The following is a 16,360-nucleotide window of genomic DNA, read 5'->3' as shown; positions in this document are numbered from 1 at the left end:
TTTGGACCAGACAGAGCTAAGTGAAAGACAGTCCCCTGCAGGTTAACTCATGTACTGAATGTCAATAGTCTCCTCTCCTCTCCTCTCCTCTCCTCTGCCTTCTGCTCTCCTCCTTTCATCTCTTGTCCTCTTTCTTGTCCTCTTCCTCTTCCTTCTCCTCTCCTCTCCTCTACCTCCCCATTCCATTCATACACGCACACACGCACACACACACACACACACACACACACACACACACACACACACACACAGATAGACCTGCACACACTTAGATAGATACACATGCAAAATAAACAAATTGAAACACATACACACAATACGCCTCAAAGATAGAAAAGAAATGGAAAACATACACACACACACATGTGCATGCACGCATATACACACACGCACACACTGGCTCAACCTACCCCCTTACTTGTTAAGCACTACTGTCACGCTCTAAATAGGTTCGTGAAGATGCAGTGTGTCTCCTATAATGAAGTAGTGTGTGTGTGTGTGTGTGTGTCCTTATCATCTGTGTATGTATGCAGGTCCCATAGCCAGCCACAGCCAGAACATCAACCCTCATCTGTTTCCCTGTTTAGCCTGAGACAGCCTAGTTAGCCTTTGAGTGTGGGAGGGCAGATAGCTTTCACTATGAATTATAATAGGGATCGGACTACATCCAAACACACACACTTTCTCCCTGGGAGATGACAACACTCACACCTGGATAGGCCTGTGGGGTGGATTGACTTACGAGGACGGAGTAGGGTTAGTGAGGAAATAAATTGTTTGTGGCTGCTTACACTCGCCACTTAAAACACCAATACGTCTGCTATCTCCACATCTGGGTAACCTCAGGCGCACACTTAAACACGCACGTACACGCATGCATGACAGACACACACGCACACGCATGCATGACAGACACACACACACACACGAGGATTATTATTATTATTATTATTATTAATGACATTATTGGTCTGGTGCGATGAACTCTTCTCCGAGTCACTTCAGATGAGATGAGATGACGATGCATTTTTGCACAAAAATGTCCTAGCATCTCCAAAGCTTTTTTCCGTCACCACCGTCAGAATATGCAGCAAAAAAACCTGGGATCCCTCTGAGTCCTGAGCTAGCAGTGCTCTACTGCTCCTTCATGTCGCATCAGCCCTGAAAAATGACCCTGTAGAGCAGGGGTCGGGAACCTTTTTGACTGGGAGAGCCATAAAAGCCAAATATTTCTAAATGTATTTCATTGAGAGCCATATAGTATTTTTAACATATAATACATTAAATATGTCTTACTTTTAATGTGATTTCTGGTGCTGCATGGTTTTGCTGATGTCCTTGTAGTCTGGTTCATACGTGGTGAGGTTGAGCTTCATGCAGGCGTTGAGGCTTCCATCAGTTAAACGTGAGCGTAGGTTGGTCTTAATGTTCCTCATATGCGAGAATGACTGCTCACATACATATGTAGAGCCAAACATGGTCAATACGGCAATACTAACACGCTGCATTGTGTGGTATGTCACAGGAAGCTCGTTCCAAGTTTTCAGAATCAGCTGGTCTTCAGGTTGAAGTTTTTTCATTTCTGTCCACTTGTGTTCCCTCGCCAGCTCTGCTCGCTGTCGCGCAAGACTTTCCAACTCTCCATTAAGTGTCTTGAACTTACTCATCCACATGTCTGATGCCTTCAGGTCAGCAACTTCCAGCTCAAAGTCTCCCATAGAGACCCCAGGGATGCATGTCAGGTCGATTTTGTCCACTGCACACTCATGTGGATGAGTGATGAACTTGAAAAGACCAGTGCGCGCACGAAATTCTCCAAAACGTGCTTTGAATGACTGCAGGAGATTGGACGTAAAGCCAGCTAGCTGCTGGAGATCCAGATGTTGAGTGGAGTCACTTGCTAAGCATGCATCTCTAAATTGTTGCAGTGTTACAAAGTGCAGAAGACGACCTGTTTCAATGTCCCTGAGAAAGACTTCCAGCTTGCTTTCAAATGCAAACACTGCTTGTTGAAGGGATGAGATTGTATTTCCAATACCTTGCATTTTCACATTGAGCTGGTTCAGATGGCCTGTTATGTCCACGAGATAGTGAAACTGCAGGAGCCAGTCAGTGTTGTCTAGCTCAGGATGCTTGACGCCTTTCATTTGAAGAAAAGTCCGGATTTCACTCAGGCAAGCTGCAAAACGGCTGAGCACCTTTCCCCTTGACAACCAACACACGTTGCTGTGTAAAAGCAGACTGGGATAATGATTCCCAACTTCTTCTAACAGAGCTTTAAACTGGCGATCATTTAAAGCTCGGGCAACAATGAAGTTGACCACTCGAATGACCAGCGACATCACCTCACTTAGCTCCTGGCCACACGTCTGAGCGCAAAGCGCCTCCTGGTGCAGGATGCAATGAAGACTTAGGATGGCTCTCTTTTCATGTTCACGGAGAAGCGCTACAAATCCTTTGTTCTTCCCCAATATACCATCAGTAGCACCATCAGTACAGACATAAATAAGTTTATCCATCAGCAGTTTTTTTTCTTTAGCAAACTCCATGAAAGACGTGAATAAATCCTCTCCTCTGGTTGTCCCTTTCATTGGCAAAACAGCCAAGCTTTCCTCACGCAGTGTGTCACCTGCAGCATACCTGGCAAATATACTGAACTGAGATAGATGGCTAACATCTGTTGACTCATCTAACGCGAGAGAAAAGTATGTCACCGTCACCGTGACACCCACGCAGTTGCTGTTGACTCGTCTGCACTCTCCGCTGTAGCTCCTCGCATGCCTTTTTCCTGCTGTCCCCCGCTGGATATTTCGATGCAAATGAAGCATGATGCGTATCGAAGTGCCGCTTTATATTTGACCGTTTCATCGATGCAATTTTATCATTGCATATTAGACATACCGCAGATCCTGCGATCTCCACAAATGCAAATTCCTCTGTCCACGCAGCCTGGAATGCACGGTAATCATCGTCTTTTTTTCTTTTTGCCATCTTTCTCGTTACAAGGGTTGAAGCGTATAAGCTAGTTCACTATCTGATCAAATTGTTTTTTATTTATTCACCTTTACAACGACCTCTGACACTCTCGCGAGACATTGGTTCCCGACCCGACCCACGGGTCACGGGTCATGGGTCCCGTGAAGAGTCCCGTGAAATTTAACTTCACAACTAATTTCTGTTTACTTTAAAATTACACAGTATTATTACGCAATATCACAAGTATTTTAAAATCAGTTCCAAACGGAAATTGTTTTTTTCAACTTTTTTTTTTTCAACTTTTTTTTTTCAACTTTTCAACCCAATTGTCTGGGAGCCATATGCCGTCACCGGAAGAGCCATATATGGCTCGCGAGCCATAGGTTCCCGACCGCTGCTGTAGAGGATGGCATCGGGTAGCATCCCTCTGAGACCAAAGTAGTAGCTAGTAGTAGAACATCCTCTGGTTCTTCATCTGCATCTGCTCCATGATGTTACCAAAGGGTGTCATGTGGTCCAGCTTCTTCTTGAGCTCTTCCATCCGTCTGAAAGTGGCACCGGTTGCCTGAACCGTTCTCCTCTCCACACACCTGACCATGGTTACCAGCTAGCCTCTGATGCTCACCAAGTGCTTCATTCTGTCTTGAATCTCTTGAGTCATTTTCTTGTCCTTCTCACCGATGTCCATGTTCAGGTCATCCCCCTGTCCAGTCAACTTGCTGTCGCACTCCCTCGTGATGTCACGGATCTCCTCCCAGCTCCCAGTGGACTTCCCAACAGAGTGGTAGAACTCCTGTAGAGTGATGTGAAAGTCAACCGCATCCAGATCACACTCGCGGGTCACTGTCACACTCACCTGTGCCGACGTTGAAGATCACAGGCTCAAACAGCCCAACGGTGCCATTGGCAAACATCCTCACACCTTAGATTCTGAATGACATGGCGAGAGTTGAATGAATGTGTTCCAATGTGAATAGATTTCCAATAATCCTTCGCCAGAGAAACACGAAACTTGTCCTAGCAGGTCCAAAGAAGACTGGATTCAGAATGTGCACACGTGTGCGTGTGCGTGTGCGTGCGTGCCAGTGTGCATGCATGAGGAACAAAAGAGAGTGAAAAATGTTGTGTTTTTTGATAGTGTGAAGTTTGTGCCTGTAAGTTTGGAAGTATTTCAGAAAAATGACAGTACCATCCTCTATCTCTCTCTGCTCGGGGCGATATATATAGTGTTATCATTATGAAGAGTATGGTGCTGTTAATCTGCCCTCTGCTAGTGACTGCCCATCTCTCTCTCTCTCTCTCTCTCTCTCTCCCTCTCCCTCTCCCTCTCTCTCTCCCTCTCCCCCTCTCTCTCTCTCCCTCTCTCTATCTCCCTCTCTCTCTCTCCCTCTCTCTCTCCCTCTCTCCCTCTCTCTCTCTCTCTCTCTCCCTCTCCCTCTCTCTCTCTCTCTCCCTCTCTCTCCCTCTCCCTCTCTCTCTCTCTCTCTCTCTCTCTCTCCCTCTCCCTCTCTCTATCTCCCTCTCTCTCCCTCTCTCTCCCTCTCTCTCTCCCTCTCTCTCTCTCTCTCTCTCTCTCTCTCTCTCTCTCTCTCTCTCTCCCTCTCTCTCTCTCTCTCTCTCTCTCTCTCTCCTCTCTCTCTCTCTCCTCTCTCTCTCTCCCTCTCTCTCTCTCTCCCTCTCTCTCTCCCTCTCTCTCTCTCTCTCCTCTCTCTCTCCCTCTCTCTCTCCCTCTCCCCTCTCTCTCTCTCCCTCTCTCTCTCCTCTCTCTCTCTCTCTCACTCTCTCTCTCTCTCTCTCTGGCAGGCACTGCAGCTCAGCGGTTGCTCAACCATTACCCATCACAGCTCAGTAGGGCACACATAAACTCACTCTCGCAAGGCCACAGAGTGTAATTTGCCCCTGTGTGTATCCTTGGCATCTGTAATGGGGAGGTCTTTGAAGTACAGCTCGCTGCTGAAGTGAAGGTAGAGAGCTTCAAAGAGAGAGTGTCCATGGTCGAAGCAGAGGAAAAAGTCCTCTTTCGATGTCAGAACTGACTCCTTCCTTTCTTCCATCCTTTCTTCCATCTTTCCTTTCTTCCTTCTGTCACACGTTCCTTCCTTTATTTCTTCGCTGCCTTCCCTCCTTTCCCACCTATATTTATTCATTCCTTTACTCCCTTCCTTCCTCTGTGCTCCTTCTGTTGTTCCTTCCTTCCTTCCTTCCTTCATTCATTCCTTGAGGCAATCACTGATCTGAGATGGATTGGACAAAGCAATCTAGTGATAAGTGATGTTATCCAATCGTATACAGATCAATCATTACTCTGCTTAAATGGAAGGAAGTATCCATTTTAGTGTTGGAACGGGGCCGATGTGCTGATGGTTGTGGAGCTGCTTACCTTGGCTGCCGGAGTGGAACGGCAATAATAATGGTGCAGACACAATGATAATTCAGAGGCACTGACAGAGCTGCTCCCTCATAAACGCACCCAGACTAACTAACACACACACACACACACACACACACACACAAAGGAGTAATGGGCAGAGGTGCAGGCCGTATATCTCCCCACGTAATAGATCTATGAGATGTATGACACAGGCTGGCATGGACACACACACAAACAAACACACACACCCACACGCACACACCGCTGGGTTTTCACGTTGACTTTGGCCCTGGCCCAGTGTACAGTAATATGCCAATGAGGAGGTGTATAAATCTACCAATAATGCATATGTGTGTGTGTGTGTGGTGTGTGTGTGTGTGTGTGTGCACGCACGCATCAGGAAGTGTTTTGTCTGAGGATGGTTTATTGAGAAGGGACAAGCTCAGAGTTTGCATTGGTTGCAGGAGGGACACCAGAAAAGCTAGCCAGGACACAGTACTCTAAGCCATTAGCTCACTGCCAGATCAGTGGGGTTAGCACTTTTTGGACAATTCCATTGGTTCTATTGTGCTAGGCAAACTCAATCAAGCACAGCAGAAGGGTTTGAAATGATTTGGAATTAAGCGTTATGGAACGAGAAGCCGTGGTATATTGTGGATATCGGCACAGCTAGCCGGGTGGTTAGGCACGACGCAAAGCGGAGTTTAAGGATGTCAAATTAAAAAATGTTTTCATTTTAATTATTTATTTTAAGGTCTACTAGATGGATACTCTGCCCTGGATTAGGATGTTTTGGGGTAAGGTGGCCAAGGGGTGGGATGGATGGATGGAGGGATGGGTAGATAGATGGATAGTCTCATTAAGTCAGACCCTCCTTTTAAATTGAGAGTCTGACAGCACACCCATCGCTAAGTGGGTCTTCAAAAAAGAGAATTTAAAGCACTCAGCTCACCAGGGAAATGCTAGCATCTAAAATCTCTTTAGCTGGTGCCATGTTTTAATTTTCGATGCGTGCACAAACCAATTTGTAAACCAGAGCACAGGTGGATGAGAAGGGTCGTCATGAGCAGCTCAGGTTGAGTCCATGGCGAAGTGTGTTCCGAGGGGTGTGACAACTTCCGTGCCCAGTGTTTACTTCCTGTGCCCTCAGAATCTCAACGGAGAGAGATGAGATTATCGGTTCAGAGATGGAGGGATGGATGAATGGGGTAGATACTTATTTAGATTCCCGTTAGCTTTCACTGTAGCCTCTTACATGGCTTGGCTCTCAGTCTTTGTTCATACCCTCACAAAGATTACAACATTTCGGCTAGGGGAAATGGGCTGGGGGTTGATGGAATTAGGGCGGCATTGTCCATGGGATGAGCGACAGGGGATGCCATCCAAACGGATTGGCTCACTGACTCCCCTCCCTCTTTCACAAAAACAGATTCCACTTTGAATCATGTTCTCTAATCTGGACTCTCCTGACTCTCTGTGAACCTCCTACTGTACACGTCCCACACTAGTGCTACTGTGGCAAGATGTTGAATCCACTTAATCTCCTAATCCTATACCTCCTCCTCCTCCTCCTGCTCCGTTTCAGAAGGGGTGTGGAGATTTCAGGGCCTTATCGGATTAATGAAGTGGCAAATGCAGGCTTGGGAGTGTTTTCCTATAAGCTCTCAATTTATAGGTTATTATATGCCTGGAGGACAGTTATTAATACTAATGGTAGGTAGATGGACTGGAATGGAGTGGAATGTGGAGATTGGAGAATATTCAATTGGACAGTGGTTGGATAGAATGATAATGGAATAATGCTACTACTAATAATAATAATACTATTATTCATACATATTTCCAATCATAATACTACTACTACTAATACTACTACTACTACTACTACTAATAATAATAATAATAATAATAATAATAATCATATAATCATAATAATGATCATTTCCTGATTGGAAATATGTATGAATATCCTATGAAGTGATTCACAGTGTGTATAGTAGTAGACCCAGTCCACAGCAGGAGAAGACAGACCCTGGGGTAGAGCTATCAAATACTAACTTTGAGAGCGTTTGCTTTGAGCGTACGTCCAGAGAGCCAGATTCACAGTGTGGGGTTTCGGGACTTTTGGGACTATTCCATTGGTTTCCATTGTGCCAGGCAAACTCAATCAAGCACAGCTAAGTGTTTGAAATGATTGAAAATATATTTATAAATATAATACATTGTTACAGTCTGGTGTAGAACCAGCCAGCCAGACAGCCAGACAGCCAGACAGTCAGACAGTCAGACAGCCAGACAGCCAGCCAGACAGCCCGTCAGACATTCAGACAATCAGACAGGCATACAGGCAGACAGGAGTACTCATTTATTCCCTGCTCATCTGTACAGTAGCCAGCCATGGGTATCAGACCCAGACCCAGAATCTCTCAAGGCCGGTCCAAATCCACTGCCCTGGCACAACGTATACAGAGAACAGCAGATCCAGACAGGGGGGGGGGGGGGGGACAAATTGTACAGACCAGAGAAAGACTGTCTCTTTGTTATTCGGACCAAAGTAATGATAGGCAGTACTTTTGAGATGTACTGTAAAGATCTGTATGCAATGTCTGAAATAGCTTTTAGGCTGTATGTAGCGTGTGCAAATTGCCCATGCATTGTGATGTAAGATGTGTAAATTGTAGGCTGTCTTGAATTCTCAGCGGGTTTCAAAGAGAGTAGCGTGGAATTGGTGCTCTCTACAGAGAAAATGTAATGTACATAAATGAACCTCTCTCTGTGTCTGTCTAATTGTATCTCTCTCTCTCTCTCTTGTTCTCTCTTATCTTTTCACTCCCCGTGTTTTTAGTGTTTTTTCCTTTACAATAACAGTATTTCCTGGATTCTTCTGCTTAGACCCTGACACTGACTAGATAAAGAAAGGATTAAAGAAAAGGCACAATACTAATAGAGAGCATTTTTGGGGGAGAGACAGTATTTACTGTACAGAACGAAAGTCAACAGAGTTCCTGTCCTTGTGAGGGCTGTGGGAGAGAGATGGTGCTGCGTAGTGGTTGTGTAGTAGTAGTGTTAGTCTGTCCTTGTGAGGGCTGTGGGAGAGAGATGGTGCTGCGTAGTGGTTGTGTAGTAGTAGTGTTAGTCTGTCCTTGTGGGGCTGTGGGAGAGAGATGGTGCTGCGTAGTGGTTGTGTAGTAGTAGTGTTAGTCAGCACAAACACTCCAGTCTGTGATCTCTCTTACGACCTGTTGGCAAATACATTATCCACTGGGATTTGGGCTGAGTGTGTGTGCGTGTAGACAGACTCCCAGTGTTTGTGTGTTTGTGTTTGTGTGTGTGTGTGGGGGGAGGAATCACGGTTGAATGTTTAGTAGAGAAAGGGAGAGAGAGAGCTTTCTGGATGTCATTGATTCTCATCATAATATATATATATATATAATTTTTTTTATATATCACAATTGTGTTGTCTATTGACCTAGTTCTCTTCTGCCCCCCCCCCCCCCCCCCCCCGTGTGTGTGTGTGTGTGTGTGTGTGTGTGTGTGTGTGTGTGTGTGTGTGCGTGTGGCCAGGACATGGAGATCAGGACCAACGCGGCCCTCTACCTCCCTCAGATCAGCGAACTGCTCAACCGCGTCCCCCGACAGATGCTACTGCTGCTGAAGACCAACGACCTGTTGAGGAGCATCGAGACCACCCTAAAGACCAGAGCGTCATCCTCCTCATTCATCAACATGTCCCGCTGCTGTACGCGCGCTGTAGCCAGGTAAACAGCTCACCTTTAACCCATGACCTTAAAACCCTGGCCCCGCCGCCACAGAATAGAGCTAGCTAAAATACCTGGGAGAGACAGTATTGGTATATGCACCAATTTGGGTAGTCATTACTAAATGCAGGCATTTAGTCGTTACTAAACCCCTAGTTGTTACTAGCTAGTTTCAAACTAGTTGTTTACTAATTTCGGTTGCACCACGCCAATCTTTTGCCAATCTTAGCTAGTAAAGTATCTTGATTTAGTAAAAACCTACGCTATAACTAGAGTTAGGTTGTACTTAGTAAGACATGTTGCAACCAGCCCCTGACCTTTAAACACCTGACCCCGAAACCATAACCTGCCCTACACCTACCCTTAAACTGACTTTACACTCGCACACATACATGCACACACACACACACACACACACACACACACACACACACACACAAATGGACACGCACACACATTCACAATATACCCTCCTTTGTGAACACACATACTCTTTTTTGACACACACACACACACTTCTGTAGCACATCAAAGGACTCAGCGATCATTATTCCTGCTCTAGCCAAATGTCTCCATTTGTCTCTAGCTGGCTGCCTGGCTAGCAGCCCCCCCCATCTCCTCCCCCTTCTCCTCCCCTCTCTGCCTCTTCCTCTGTGTAATTGGTTGAGTGAACGCTGTGATTATATTGTACTTTCCATGGCAGTCAGCAGCGGCCATATTGATTCAGTCTTGCCATTTTAATGAAGAACTCTATGATTGTCTCCCAGAGAAGAGAAAAATCATTCGAAAATTGGGGGACGGAGGGAGGGAGGGAGGGAGGGAGGGAGAGAGAGAGAGAGAGAGAGAGAGAGAGAGAGAGAGGAGAGAGAGAGAGAGAGAGAGAGAGAGAAGAGAGAGAGAGAGAGAGAGAGAGAGAGAGAGAGAGAGAGAGAGAGAGAGAGAGAGAGAGAGAGAGAGAGAGAGAGAGAGAGAGAGAGAGAGAGAGAGAGAGAGAGAGAGAGAGAGAGAGAGAGAGGAAGGAGTGTCAGGGTGTTTGATGGGGAGGAAAGTTAAGAAGGGCGGAGAACAGGTGGTTGAGGGTGCTGGTTGGTGAGGTGGGAGAGGGAGGGATAAAGAGGAGGGGTGGGGTATAGGATGAGAAGGGGTGGGTGAGGGTGTCTGAGAGAAGAGGGAGAAGGAGGATCGGAGGCACAGAGACATGAAAGTCAATGTTGTCTGCTTCAGTAGCTCTCTATTAAAGCTAAGCGGCAGCAAAACACTGCATGCAGATCTAAGGAACATGAGAGAGACAGGCCAGGGTGACTGGGAAAGAACATGAGAAAGACAGACAAGACATGAATAAATATTGCTCAAAAACTGGCTCGAAAACATGTTGTTGTCCTTGTTGTTGTGTTGTTGTTGCTGTGGTTGTTGTTTTTTGTTTATCTATTAGATCAGAGTACAATTCTATCCCCCAATGATATCCCAAAATGTGCTGTCGGCACATCATAGGGGATCTGAGTTACGGTCGATCAGAGCTGGCCAGTTTCCCAGACACAGATTGAGCTGGACGGAATCACTCTTTCAAATGGAGACTCCATTGAAGATGCTTTTTTGTTTTGTTTGAATAATCTGGGTTCCGGAAACCAGACCCCTGGTGTTTTGATATCCATCCATCTTGTATTGTACAATAGGATATCCCTGATCTCATAACAGAAGTCCGTGAAACCCATAATCAGCTAAATCATCAGCTGTAGAAACCCCACAGTCATTTTGAATCGTGTGGAAATTATTTGGATGATTTTCCCGATATCTTTTCTACGTTTTCCACATGTTTGTCAACGTTATTCCGTCCACTTTTTATTGATTTCTTTAACCCAGTCCTGTACTTGTGGCTTCATATTGCTGAAGCCTATGATCAGCTCATGTGTTTGTGTCATTACTCAGAAAAAGTGTGTGTGTGTGTGTGTGTGTGTGTGTGTGTGTGTGTGTGTGTGTGTGTGTGTGTGTGTGTGTGTGTGTGTGTGACAGGGGCAGCTATAAACCGGCTTTTTCTTTGCTGTGTAATTGGTTGGGAGAGGAGGGCGTATCCTCTCTCCTGAAGGGAGGACATGTTCTCCTACACAGTATAGGCTGCACACACACACACACACACACACACGCGCACACACACACACACACACACACACACACACACACACACACTGTCTCTCACAGCTGAGCTAATCATGTATCCCCCAAGTCTGCGCTGTGACAACACTTGAGCATGTCTGAAGATGACTCCTTATAAAATATTCAACAACTCTTGGTTGTAATCTCTGACACTGCAATAACGGAGTCCCGGGGAGTCCTGGTGAGCCTCTTGCATCCCACAGGCATACTGCTCTGGCTGTGTCTCCGTCTGGTTCTCACATGCTCAGTGCATAGACACACACAGTACAGGATACAAAGCACATTTTAGGTAGTAATATCTATCAAGGGATAACACACTAACTGTCTCCTTCCCCCCTTTAACCTCTCTCTTTCTCTCTCAGTCTCTCTGTTGTTTTCTTCATCTCTCTTTGTCTCTGTCTTTCACACAATATTTCCCTCTCTCCCTCCCTCCACCCTCCCTCCACCCCCCTTATGTCCCTCCATCCTACCCCCCTTAAACCCTCCCCCCCTCCCTCCCTCCCTCCCTCCCTCCCTCCCTCCTCCCTCCATCTCTTCCTGTCTGCTGAGTTTACCCTGATCCACCCCTTATGATGTCCTGCCGTGACCTCACTTCACCCTATTACCTCCAACTCACCATTTCCTGCTATTATAACTCTTGTGCGTGCGTGAGTGTGTGTTTAAGTGCCAAACTCCAAGCACTATACCATCATGTTCTAGGCAAACCAAAAAGTAAAAGTATAATATAAGAAAACACATTTGGGAAGAGTTGTCTGAGTTGATGGGTAATTTACAGATGGTGATGTCATTTATTGGCCTAAGATGATGTCATTCCACGTCCTCAGATGATGTAATGCACTGAATATGCCACTTAAAGGTCCAGTATGTAACAGCCAAGCATTCTAAAAGCTTCTAATGGTTATAATGACTATGTTTTATTGGTAGAAATCAGGGAATGAGATCACTGGAAAGATAAATGTAATTTAGGAAAGCTATTTTGGTCCTGTGAAAGCGCTTTCGACAATGTTGTCATATATACATGTATATATATATATATATACGGTATATAGCAAAACAAGGACATGGGTACAATGGAGACTATTTATTTTCTGACCAGTCTCAAACAACAAAGCACTGTTAACCAACAATGTAATTGTATCGTTTGTAAGTCACTTTGGAATAATGCGTCATACATTTAAAAATAATGCCAAAAACTTTTAAAAAGTAAGATGTGGAAGGCAGTTCTGGTTCGAAAAGTAATTAAAATTACTTTCAAAAAACATGAAGTGGAGTGGAGAGAGGGCCTGGCCGAGCCACACCCATATTAAACCCAATGACGTTCATCCAGGTGATTGACATTCACAAGCATATTTGGCTTACTTTATTATAGGGATGCTCCGATCTGGATTTTTGGGGCCGATACCGATCACCGATTTTTTTCCTCAAGATCAACCGATACCGATACCGATACCGATTTTTAAAAAAATACATAACTGTAGGCCTACTGACTGGATAGCCTACATATTTTTTGCTTTTTAGACAAAAGTTTTGATCCATTAGGCACCAAGCAAACGCAGACCCATTTTTATGGCATAGTAAAAGTCTGGCCTATCACCCAGTTAGGGCCTGAAGCCCAAGTCAGTCGATATGGCTGTATAAAAGACATTATAAACGTGGCCTTCATGGTTTACATACTGTTACGTCCTCCTATGTTTTCTGTTCAGTTATCTGTCTTCCCCAGGGAAGAAAAAAAAAAAAAATCGGTTTTTGCGATCGGCCATTTTTACCGATCACCGATCGAGTCATTTGGAGTGAAATCGGCCGATTTAAATCGGTGGCCGATAAATCGGAGCATCCCTACTTTATTACCTTATTCTACTTTATTATTACTTACTTTACTTATTTTACTATATTCTATTATTGTTGATTTCATATCCTGCTGCAATGCCAATGTTGAAGAACATAGGCCTGAGAATTTTACTCTTGTGTACCTGTAACGGCAGGCACAAGCGGAGCAAGGCGGGTTCGAGGACACGGCGTCTGCAGATCTCTGTGTCGGAGTCCCTGACGCTCTGGCAGATCAGCCTGTACGAACTGTTTCTCTGGGTTAAGGGGTCAACGCTAGGATCCTGGGTCGCCTCCCTCCTGGGCTGCCTACACTGAGGACAGAGAGAGGAGTACGTTGGACCATGGAGGACGCAGGAACAGATGATGATACGCACACATGTTACGCACACACACACACACACACACACACAGACAGACACACTCTTACGTATACAAACACACACACACACCTGCATAAAAACACACAGTATCACACACACACAGTGCGCTCCAATGACACCTATAAGTGTAGAGAGATATGGAATGTCTGCCTTCAGTAGAGTGAGATATGGAATGTCTGCCTTCAGCATAAAGACAGTGGGGTAAACAGACAGACAGACAGACAGACAGACAGAACAGGTAGACAGTTGTTCAGACAGACAAACGTAGTCAATACACACAGACCGACATACACCTCCCTGTGCTGTACCATGTTGACTCGTTGTACTGTGTTGGCCAGTAAGCATGGGGTACTTCACCTGTGGTTGTGCCGGAACCAGTGCTTGCCATTACTGCTCGCTCTCTCTGTCTCTCTCGCTCCATTTGATGAAGAGACAGAATTCAGGGACAGTTTGTGTTTTTAACCATGATTCTCGTGTATTACTCCAGCTTCAACAAAAAAGTGCTGAGCTGAGCAAAAGGCCTCCAAAATACAGCATATTCTACAGCATGATTTGTTATTGTACCTTGTCCATAGCAATGTTTTTAAGTGGTGATCATTCAGTCAGAGTTTAAGTGAACAGCGTGGAAATGTGTTCCATGCCATTGCTAGCTACAGCGTCCAGAACTTCCTTGCTCACCGTTTGCCACAAAATGTAAAATGAAACCATGTGCGTATGACGAAGAAGTAATATCCATGTTTTGTATTGTACACATTTTTGCAATGATACGCTGAATGTAGTATGAGGTCAAATCAAATATGTATACACTCACCGTATATACAGTAAACTGGCAGATGGGTTGTTTATTCATTTGTACAGTATTACCTCAGAACTGTATGTATGTACGTGTGTGTTAATGCACATTCAAGTGTCATATACTGTATCTATTCAGAAATGGTTGGACCGTACTCAGATGTACATTCCTGTTTCTTTCTCTCTTTCCCTCCTGCTACTCTACTGTATCTTTCTCTCTCTTTCTCTTCAAAGTCTTTGGAACAACTTGTTGTTACTGCCCAGCTCTTTCTCTCTATGAATGGTTATTCATAGGTCATGGACGCATTGTTAACCAGCTAAGATATTTGGGCTGATTTTTGTTTGACTATAAATTAAGTCAGAAGGAACTTTCTGATCGATTCTGTATCACTTTTGGTTTTATTTTATTTTAAGTTTTTATGAACATGCAAGATATTCATTTATGCATATTATGATTGTAATTTGTTTAGTTTTTAGTTTTTTTTTCCTTGGATTCTTCTATTTATCTCCTATTAAGCTGTTGGAGATATGGAGGAGGAGATTGTGTTCACTCTTAATGAGTTTGCATGGAGAATAGAAATACATGGAAAATAAGCCAAACTGACCTAAACTCTTTGTCTAGTTCTTTGTATAGCAGACATTTGTTGTTTTGTTTGTTTACTGTTGTTACATAGTTGAAACAGAGTTTATATTGGATTCAGTAGAGACAAATATACAAAGAGCAGTAAGGGAGAGGAAGCGAAAAAGGTTAGGGCTAAGGTTAGGGTTCTCAACCCCCATCAAAAAAAGTTATTTTCTTCCCTGAATATTAATGTTGACTAATATTCTGTGTTATATCACAGAACAACAATAACACAGCATCGATTTCACACATGTCCGGTGCAGAACAAACAGTAGGCTACAAAACTGTATATTACAACTAACATTGTTTGGTGTTTAAGTGTGCTGGTGTTGCATTTCGCCAAATTGCTGTTTTATGATGCTAATATTTATAAAAATGTTATTGGACTTTGGGGGGGGGGGGTGGTGGTGTCACAATATGGCGGCAAACGCTAGGGGGCTATTATTTAAATATTTTATTTAGTATTCTATGGTATTATTTTCATAAACTGACCACTTAGTTCGAATTTCTCATATCAAAACATAACAAAGTTCAGAGCTCTGCCCTCTGGGAGCGCTCAGAGATGGGCGCTCTGACTGAAAACACGGTTTTGCCCGAGCAAACTGACCGTTCGTGCATTTACGAACGTACCCGTAATAACACTGCTGACAGCTGATCAATCGCAAGCAGAGTAGTCGTTTCCTATAGCAACAAAAGACGCTGACAGCTGTTCGGGATGTGCTTATGTGTTCGTTTCCAGGACCTCAGAGGAGCAACATATCACAAAAAGGCGATCGTATATTTTAGTTTGTAAACGTTAAGACGAACACATCGCAATGCTAACCTCAGAAAGGCACTAGGGATAACATCCACAACAACACTTAACAATAATACATTTATGTAATATACTGTAATGAACCTGCGAGGGGAGGGAACATTCGTAGCTGATTTCTCTAGGTTCGATTATTGGTAAGCGACAGAGAGCTTTCCGGACTGGTTTATTACAATACGATCGCTTTTTTGAGATAGGTTGTTCCTGCTGTGATGTTCTGGTATGGTGGTATGGTATAAGGCAGGGGTGCCCACACTTTTTTGAACCAAGATCTACTTTTCAAGTTGCCAGTCTGCCAAGATCTACCAGTCTAGTTTAAACATCGCAAACGTACACGCACGTACTACAAACAAACAAACACACACACACACACACAGTTCCAGCCTGCATAGTACAATACACTTTCTCTCTCTCTGTCACACAGCCACACAGGAGAAGACCATCACAAACCCTCCTCTTTGCTATTCTCACACACAGCACACACACACACACACACACACATTTGCCAGTCTGCATAGGGAGCCATATCACAAACCCTCTCTCTCTCATCTCTCTCGTCTCTCTCTCTCTCTCTCCTCTCTCTCTCGCTCTCTCTCTCTCTTCTCTCATCTCTCTCTCTCTCTCTCTCTCTCTCTCTCTCTCTCTCTCTCTCTCTCTCTCTCTCTTCTCTCT

General features: G+C 44.6%; 1 protein-coding gene across 1 annotated transcript in view; it reads left to right on the top strand.

Moving 5' to 3' along the window:
* Positions 1 to 13,415, top strand: part of LOC308165270 (aarF domain-containing protein kinase 1-like) — a 64,738-nt gene extending 51,323 nt beyond the window's left edge. Inside the window, exons 7-8 of the mRNA XM_080539421.1 lie at positions 8,912 to 9,105; positions 13,239 to 13,415. Coding sequence (XP_080395547.1) covers positions 8,912 to 9,105; positions 13,239 to 13,398 — 354 coding nt within the window. The 3' untranslated portion in view covers positions 13,399 to 13,415. The remainder of the gene's footprint in view (positions 1 to 8,911; positions 9,106 to 13,238) is intronic.
* The last annotated feature ends 2,945 nt before the right edge of the window (positions 13,416 to 16,360 follow it).

This window comes from Nansenia antarctica, assembly GCF_963989245.1.
Source record: "Nansenia antarctica genome assembly, chromosome: 1".
Classification (NCBI taxonomy): Eukaryota; Metazoa; Chordata; class Actinopteri; order Argentiniformes; family Microstomatidae; genus Nansenia; species Nansenia antarctica.
Note: the sequence above shows the minus strand (reverse complement) of the source record. Positions and strands in the feature narration are given on the sequence as shown.